At 36.0% G+C, this 9,801-nt stretch overlaps 1 protein-coding gene across 2 annotated transcripts in view; it reads right to left on the bottom strand.

Moving 5' to 3' along the window:
- The window catches only part of LOC107665874 (serine/threonine-protein kinase LMTK2-like), a 48,587-nt gene that overhangs the window by 21,749 nt on the left and 17,037 nt on the right, over positions 1 to 9,801 (bottom strand). The window contains exons 2-3 of one of the 2 annotated variants that reach the window (XM_016456933.1): positions 2,277 to 2,407; positions 2,012 to 2,162 (exon numbers count right to left, since the gene is read on the bottom strand). In XM_016456933.1, the coding sequence (XP_016312419.1) occupies positions 2,012 to 2,162; positions 2,277 to 2,407 (282 nt within the window). The remainder of the gene's footprint in view (positions 1 to 2,011; positions 2,163 to 2,276; positions 2,408 to 9,801) is intronic. The other variant, XM_016456940.1, reaches the window with a different exon arrangement.

The following is a 9,801-nucleotide window of genomic DNA, read 5'->3' as shown; positions in this document are numbered from 1 at the left end:
GTGCTTTGCGGCAAGCTTTAGCCTATTGCGTGCATTTGAACGCAGAACTGTTCAGCTGCACTGACGGCATACATGCTGCTGCAGCTGGACACTAAACACCTGTCATGTTGTTTCCACCAGAGCGGCAAAAAAAAAAAAGATTTTTTCATCACTAATTGATGGATGTCTAAAATATAAAAAACCTAGAAGCCTAAAACAGGCCCAATGCCCGGCCCGCGTCTGAACTATGACGTGAAAATGGTCCCTTAGCCCGGCCCTAGGGGCGTAAAAAAGTTAAAATGCAGGGCTCTAGTTCAGGCAAAAGGAAACACCCATATGCAGCAATCATCCTTAATTGCAGAAATGTGGCAAAACATCTCTGGAGTGAACCTCATCTGGAGAGAACCTCAGATTATTAAATTCGAAAGTGCTTTCCATATTTGGCTCAACATAGGCTACATTTGTGAACGCACATTTTCTGCAAAGTCGCGCGTCAAGTCACGCTTCCGTGTGCGTCTTACAGACTGCAACTTACAATCGCAACTTCATTGTGCTGTTACTCCTTTCGAGCCGAATTTCACAAAATTGGTCAGCTCCCGACAGCATCAGATGTTTTATTAATGGGGAGTATAATTATTGATTTATTTATTTCAATGAATGTAATCGATTAGATATCATAATATTTAGGCTATAATAGGCTATTATAAATCTGGTTGGTTTGTATTGGTGACATAATATGTAAATGATATGCGTGCGGCCCGTGAGACTTGCACTTGGACCATAGTGCGGCCCAGTGGAAAAAAAGGTTGAGAACCATTGCACTATACCATTCAAAAAGTAGAGTCAATATAATTTTTTTTTTTGGGAAAGAAATGATAGAAATTAATACTTTTATTTAGCAAAGATGATTTAAATTGATCAAAAGTGATGATAAAGACATTTATAATGTTATAAAAGATTTCTATTTCAGATAAATGCTGTTCTGAATTTTCTATTCATCAAAGAAACCTGAAAAAAAATCTACTCAGCTGTTTTCAACATAATAATAATAAATGTTTTTGAGCCGCAAGTCAGAATATTAGAATGATTTCTGAAGGATCATGTGACTGGAGTAATGATGCTAAAAATTCAGCTTTGAAATCACAGGAATAAATTACATTTTAAAATATTCAAATAGAAAAGTTATTTTAAATAGTAAAAATATTTCAAAATGTTACTGTTTTTGCTGTATTTTGGATCAAATAAATGCAGGCTTGGTGAGCAGAAGAGACTTCTTTAAAAATCTTACTGTTCAAAAATTTTGACTGGTAGTGTATAATGATTTTGATAGTTGATGCAAAGCATCTCCAAGGATTTTTGAAAAAAAAAGAATTTGTTGGTTTTAGAAGTGATTTTAGGAAAACTCAATTCTAGTTTCTTAAATAATATGCTTATAAAATAAAAATCAGGTTATGTCACACTACAGCACATATCAATTTCTCAAGCACACCTACAGCAATGTCATATGGATATACGTTTGATATTTTGAAGGAAGCGTGTTTATTATGGCATGTTTATCATATTTACTAATGTTGCAAAATTGCACCCAGTTCTGGCTCATGATCCACACATTGAAAACCAGGGAGGAGCATGAGACGAGCTCATTTACAGTATCATTCAAAAGTTTAAGGGCAGTAAGATTTTTTTATTTTTAAATGAATAACTTTTAATTAGCAGGGATATGTTAAATTGATCAAACGTGGCAGCAAAGACATTTACAATGCAACAAACGATTTCTATTGAAAATAAATGCTGCTCTTTTGAACTTTCTATTCATCAAAAAATGCTGAAAAAAATATTTTCCACAAAACCCTAACCGTTTTCAACATTGATAATGATAAGAATAATAAGAATAATGCTTCTTCAGCAGCAAATCGGGATATTTGAATGATTTCTGAAGGATCATGTGATACTGAAGACTGGAGTAATGATGCTGAAAATTCAGCTTTACTATCACAGGAATAAATGACATTTTGCAAGGCACGTTTCTGACCTGTTATCCGGGGCAACTGGAGGTGAGGGGGTCCAGGGAGGGGCACAGGTGGAACAGCGAGTGTGTAAACCTCCGCAGGCGACTGCATAGAGGGGGTGTCCTCCGCTGGGGGTGTGAAATCAACCTCATCCTCAAAGTGGTCTTCAAACTCCTGACACATTACAAATCACATTTGAAATAAATACTAGTGACAATCAAAAAATACTCTTGAACTGTTCAAACAGTACAGACAGAACTTGCTTTGAGGTGACTTTATTTCACTCACCTTAAAGTTGATCTCTTGCTCTTTGCAGCAGGAAGCACAGTTGAGCAGCAGTACCACAAGGGCCACCAACACAGCCAGAGACAACAGCAGCGAGACGGTCAGAGAGAAATCCACATATCCGGCAGCCTCTGCTGAACACAAAGACCTGATTAAAGCTCAGTGTGTTATGCAGCGGATGGACGTTAATGGAGCGATAAACTTTTAGAGGGAATCCCTTGTGTAGCAAGCAGGATTATTTGAAATGAGAGAGACCACACACTCATTTAATCATTCCTCTGCTCCAGGACACTGATCTGCTTAGGTTTCTAGAGTAACAACACAGCAGGTTCCCATCAAGAGAGGTTAAAAGCCTACTTAACACCAAGAACTGATTATAATGGGATCCATTTAGTTATGACACTTCAGACTACAACACACACATCTGATGTAGACATAGTGTATGTGCAGGTTGTTTAAATTTGCAATTAAGGCTGCACAATATAATACTTTATAAGATTTTGTTTTTCTGCGACATGAATTGAGATATGAAAAAAAATTGAATAGCTATATTTTGAAAGAATGAATCATTCTAGAATGATTGGAGTGATTTTGTTTGGAAGTGCATCTAAAAACGTTAAATATTTAATAGGAAGACTTATTTGAGTGCAAGCAGTTATTTTAGTCTGTCCGAAATTTTCATATGCGTTTTTTTTTCTTTTCGTATTTGTCATCTTTTCCTATCAAAATGCTTGCTACGGATGTGAAAAGACCCAGAAAATCGAACCTGATCCGAATTTTTTTATGACGGACGAAAGTTTCGGTGGCAGTGTGTAAACGTGATTGACACAACGTGAGGTTGTATTTATTTTTTAACATGCGAAAATTTCGGACTCAGTGTGCAATGACCTTTATTCTTCACTTCAAAACTAACTCAAACCATTTTCAGTAACCATAAAGTCATCAGAGCTGCTTTTTTTTCCACTTGAGTTTTTATAGGCCACATTCTCACAGTTTTGACCCATTAAATATGACTATAAAACATTAACATAATTTGTATTGTGATTATAGTAATCACAATACAAATTATGAAAATAGTAAACAGAATAAGAAATATATTGCAATAATTCTGTTGTAGCTTAAAATAAAAAATAATAAAAAGGAGTTTCTTGTAAAATCACAATAATAATTACATCTTAATTTCCTCAATTTTAAGCATTAAATCGAGCTTTTATTTTATGCTTCCAAATAAATATGAGCTGCTGTTTTCAAAGTGAAGCTTGGCACTGTGTTCATTTGCACACGTGCAGCTGCTAAAACAGTGTTTCAGTGTCTAAGAGCAGCTTAGGTTTATTTACTATGAATTAATTTAATTAAATCACAGCTTTTATAATTTGCATCACATTAAGCCATACCCCAATATTGTTAAATTCTGATTTATTGCAAATCCCTAGTAGCAATGTTGCAAGTTGGCCGCACTGATTTAGAATTCTAATGAAGTGTGTTCACACATTTTGCAATAGTTTCAAATATGACTCACCCAGTCAATTTTATAATATATGCTTCTTGTACTTAGAGACCAATAGTATGAAGAGCTCAGCAGACAGCTGCATGACTAAAAGAGTTGCAGGGTGAATTTTTCATCTAGATGTGAAGTGGTCTATAGAAATACACCGCTCCGATTTGCCATGTTGTTGCAAAGAAAAATTCATGTTCGGTGCGAAAAAGCCTTAACAGCAAACAAAACACACTTTCTCCATTCTTGTCTCTCTTTGACAGATTATAGGACGAGCCTGATCTCTAAGCAGCCTACATGCAAACTATTTGCAGGACATTGTGCTCTGGACAGGTCTAACAGCAGTTCAGATATCAAGTGTTGAAAGGCTGGATGTGCTTCGGCACCTGTTCTGTCACTACAGCACTATTAACACCGCTCTCCATTCCTCTCATCAAAACAAAACAACCCTCTGGGGTTCAGAACAGCAGGTAGCATAATTGGTGGCAGGAGAGGTCAGTAACACAGATCTCAGATCAGATGAGTTGGGCCGCCAGCGTCACATGTGTCTGTGCGTGTTTGGCGTGTTGCTAACCCAGTAGTTTGTCTTGCACAATTAGCTGAAAAGGATGCGTATGTATGGATAATATGCTAAGACCGATCTTTCACCAGTGGCTGGCATGATCTCCCGTAATAGTAATAAATGTGGCATCAGTAATCCTGCAGGCCACACACAAAGCTATGAAACTTGAGGAGCAAAGATGGAGCTATTTTGAACAGTTACTCATAAAAGATGGTTTGCAGCACAGGTTTTTGACTGGGTCGTGGCTCAATAGTAACCTTCGTTCTGCCATAATCTCACAATTAAGATTCAAACCGATTGATCCCTTCTTGATTTTTGAGTATTAGTGTAAGATTTTCCCCCGATTTAAACTTCAACATTAGCATTAGATTTTGGAAAAGATGGCTTAATCATTTTTAACTAGATTTACCTTGGATTTAAAGTCACGTTACTATTTGGTATAGAAAAACAAAACAAAACATAAAATTGCTTTATTTTATTTTTTACTAAACAGTGTTTTACTAAACAAACAAAGGCTCTGTCTTTAAAAAAGCATGTCAATCAGGGCTCCAGACTCATTCTTCCCACTGGTCGCTCTTTTGCGACTAACTCTCAGTTGGTCACACGAGCACATGATTTGGTTGCAATATTTTTTTTGTTTTGTTTTTTTTGCGCTACAACACGGGATTAATCAATGCATGCTGATGAACTTTTATCATAGCTTATATATTTTACATGGAAACGAAAGTGGTTAACATTCAACCCCTTCTTTTTCATCAGTAGTATTATTTGTGATTTAACCAATAAAACAATAAGATACAATGACAAACTACAAAACGTTTATTAACAAAAACGAATAAGACGAGGCATGGCATAACCATTATGTCCTCCTGTTTTTTACAGTAATAAAAGTTATAGGAGCATTAAATAGTTAACAGAAATCATTTTGAACTAAATGAAAAAAATTCATTCTAATGCTCATTTTATTAGCGTTAGCCGCGCTTATGCTAATGATTAACTACGTATACGCCTGTTTTCATTTTTTTAGTACCGACTTGGTACCGAAATACCGGGTCTTTTGACAACACTAACTGCAGTTATAGTCATTTTCGCAGATTCATGTGAACGGGGCTTGTTTTGACAATGTTGTTGTCTGTATGCGAAAAATGCAAAGGAAAAACCTTTCCGTTTTTAGCACATCATTAGCCGGGTTTCCATCCAAAGTTGCGAATTTAACTTATGCGCAAAACTGGAATATCGCATAAAACATTTGCGAACAAGCATCGTTTCCATCCAACAAGTCAAAGAGAACAAAATTGTCACTTCCTGATAAACTGGCACTATAAATCACTAAGAAAAGTAGGAGAATATAATAATTTTCATATATAATAAATTATTGCGCCTCAGAGCGAGCAGACGAAACACAATGAATGCGGTCATTGCTTTAGGAGGTGGATGCTGCTGTTTGGAAACGCAGTCGTGTAAGACATTTCTGGGAGGCAATTATACAGAAATACTTTGATGACAGACTTTGCTCGTGCATTTCCGAATGACCATAACAACATTTCAGATGCTGTGAATGAGATCGGTCCGCTGGTTAGTCAGGTTTTGCCATCCCATAGAGCAAAGTCACATGACTTTTTTGATGCGCTTGGAGGAATTTATTCGCAAAATGCATTTCCATCTCCCATTATTTGCATCAACCCTTTTTCGCACAAGTCAAAAACCACCTCGAGCGAGCGTAAAAACTTTTTTGCGAATTAAGGGATTTTTATTCGAAATGTGCCGTTTCCATCACTCGTTTCTCATGTGATACTTCAAAATGCGCATTAAAATAGGGTGATGGAAACATAGCTATTGTCGTGTAAACGTGCCCTTACCCTCTAGTCACATCCCTTTGACTGAAATGTACACCTGAACCCTTCAGTGCAGAGTCAAATTACAATATGATTTAACACTGCAATTACACTGAGAGCTCTGGGATGTACATGAGAGACCTGTTGCTAGGCAGCCTCGAGAGACAAGACCCAGGCAAGTTAGTTCAATATAATACAAACGACAAGTAATCAGTGACAGCTGATTGTATAGAAAGAACACCCATCTGCCAAAAAACATGATGTTAAATGTAACTGTTGCTTCCATTCCAGAACTAACACATATTTTTAGATCATTAAACTTTTATTGCAAGCTTATCAAGTAATCTAAATACAGAAAATCTGGTACTGGTGGCGAGTTACCAAAAATGTTATTTTGCAAAACGTGTCCAATGAATAGACATCATAATTTACTCCAAATGACAAAGCATGACATGAAAGCCCAAACTATATGGATTTTATCAAAAAGGAAACAAATAATAGTACACTCACAAGTATTCAAGGTCTAAGCAAAAATACTTTAGTACTTTTTATTTGATCATTACACCACATCATTAGAGTCATTTCATTACAACATTTTTAGAGTTAATACTTTGAAAAATTTCTAAGAACTTGGTGCTTTAAATTAAATTTTAAAAAAGTTTCCTTTTATCATGAACACTCTTACATATCATCAACCCACAAACAGAAGTATGCGTCTTGACACTTTGACACCAGTCTCAGACATTAATATGTCTCCAGTTGCTAATATTTCTTTCACGAAAACCAGTTGACACCAAATGTGCTAAACTGTTGATATCCATCTTTCTTGGTTACAGTCATATCAAATGCCACAATTACTAGAATGACCCATGCACCCCTTATACATGCACAATGAAAATTTAGGAGATTTTTGTCCTAATTTCAATATGATCACAAGACTTACACATATTATCCAAACTGTCTTAAGCTACAGTTACTACAGGGACAATCCGAGGTTAATCAAGAACTTGATCAAAGGCACAGCAGTTCATAGATGAGCCCTTGCAGGGTGTGAATTTACAATTTTACAACATCTAATTGTGCAGAAAGGAGGTCAGAGGTTTAATTGTTGTGTTGAAAAAATAACATGTTTTATGTGTAACACTCTAATTTACACATTTTGTGTCAATATTAAATAAAAATGTGTAGAAAAGAATAACCTCTTTTACACATATTTATGTGTAGTTTAAAAATCAACATAACTTGTGAATTTACACAGCATTTAACACAATATGTGTAGACCGATGTGCTTAACACTTTATGTGTAGTTTTTAAAGTTATTTAAATTAGCTAGTGTGAACCAATAGGGACAGAATGCAGTCAGCCCATACTACAGTCATTTTAGTCTAATGACAGCGACGTGCCATTTCGTTTTACTTCTGTATTGTTGTAAGTAAAATACAGTATTTATACCATAATCGCTTTATTATGTTAATCGACTAACGTCAAGGCGCGTCAAAACTGCTCGTCAAAACCACCAAACATTAGGGAGGAGACGAAGACGATTCACACCATGTCCCGCCAATTTGAGCTGGAGACTGCTAGCAAGATTCCTGAGGTAAGCTGTACTTGAAATCATATTTTGCTTACATTTATTAACAAAAGCAATGTTTCCTGCTGCTGTTGTTTTAATACCGTTTTAAACGTGTGGGCACAGCGAAATTTTGTGGGCAAAACGCGGTCATTGTCAATAGTGTAACGTTAGCTGAAGCACATTAGTCACGTAACGTAACTTTACTGTAAATCAAGCAGCTTTCTGTTGGTTAGCGCGGCGAAAAAGCGTTGAAAACTGTACTTGAAATCATATTTTGCTTACATTTATTAACAAAAGCAATGTTTCCTGCTGCTGTTGTTTTAATACCGTTTTAAACGTGTGGGCACAGCGAAATTTTGTGGGCAAAACGCGGTCATTGTCAATAGTGTAACGTTAGCTGAAGCACATTAGTCACGTAACGTAACTTTACTATAAATCAAGCAGCTTTCTGTTGGTTAGCGCGGCGAAAACGTGTTGAAAACTGATCTTTTCACACTTTCACACGAAATTCCCGAGAGTGAAGACACCTTTACAAATGACTGAATTTAGCACGGGATATTTCGCCAAGCAGTGGTAAATGTGACCGCACATTTAGACTCTGTATTTCACTCTGTTTTTGTCAATAAAGAAATGGTGCTAGCAATGCTCTTTATTTATTATGTGTAAAGGAGCGGTAGATGATTTAAACGATTGCTGAAATGATTAGCAATATGTTGTAAGTGCTTTGGAGCCACTGGTGCAGACCAGGTAGCTTACAATCTAAATTTGCTAACATTATATCAAATAAGTGATGTCTAACATTGTTTATTACACCGCAAATGAACCAATCAGAAGATGGACCATTTTCTATGTTCACCATTCAGGTAAGCACTGCAGTAAAACTTACACTAAATCATTCATTCATACCAAATCAAGCATTCTTTAGTTTATAAACTTTAGTTTAAATTTTAGCATTATTTTGATCTTTTATTAGGCAGAAGACTCTCTACCATTGCAGTCCCACATGACCAGGAAGGTACCTAATATCAGCGCACAGGTGGGTTAACTACTGTAGGAAGGCGAAAGATCATCACATAGTGATTTCTTGCATGTGTCTTAATGTGTTTTTGTCTCAAACAGCTACCCCTTCACTGCAGACAAGCTGAAGGCTAAATCCTCAGTTGGATTCTCTCTCTATGGATCTCAGCATTTTTGGACAGAATTTAGGATATGTAAGTATTCAAATTAAATCTGGCATAATTTAGTTTATAGTTCAGCTGAAATGTTTGTATATGTTATTGACAAGCTGTTACTTACAAATGTATATTCTTAGAGAAAAAAAGGTTTAAAAGGTTTAAAAATGTAGGTTAAAAATAAATTGACACTATTTTCTTCTTTTTGGGAAACAAATCAAAGAAAAAATAAACAAATTCTACTGTTCCTAATATTCTGTATGTTGCTCAAAAACAAAATATATTGAGTTCTGCAGAAAAAGTTTTTTTTTTTACCCAGTCATTTAAAAATAACACTTTTTAGAGCTGTAACGACAATACCGTGATACCGTGTTATTTTTGCTTAAGGTTATCATACCGCCAAAAATCTCATACCGGCCCATGCCTAGTTTGGACACGCATACAGACCAGGGAACATTCTGATATTGTCAGTCAACAACCCTCTACATTTAGTGCGTTTTAAATTTAAATCCTTATTAGTAGAATTCGTATCATAATTATCTTATCAGTATTTTTTTCCCAATTTTTTTACAGAAACCCTGAATGACCAAAAAGCACCACAACCAGTCAGTTCAGTTAAAATGACTAATATGCATTCATACATGGTCTTTTCTCTAATACATGTTGGCCACAATTAATGGTACCCTTTTATTCAATACTTTTTGCATCAACCTTTTGCCAAGATAACAGCTCTGAGTCTTTACCTATAATGCCTAATGAGTTTGGAGAACATCTGACGAGATCAGAGACTATTTCTTCATCCAGAATCACTCCAGGCCCTTCAGATTCCCAGCTTCTCCTCTTCAGTTCACCACACTCATTTTCTATAGGGTTCAGGTCAGAGGACTGGAA

Source organism: Sinocyclocheilus anshuiensis, unplaced genomic scaffold (assembly GCF_001515605.1).
Source record: "Sinocyclocheilus anshuiensis isolate Anshui unplaced genomic scaffold, SAMN03320099.WGS_v1.1 scaffold229, whole genome shotgun sequence".
NCBI lineage: Eukaryota > Metazoa > Chordata > Actinopteri > Cypriniformes > Cyprinidae > Sinocyclocheilus > Sinocyclocheilus anshuiensis.
Note: the sequence above shows the minus strand (reverse complement) of the source record. Positions and strands in the feature narration are given on the sequence as shown.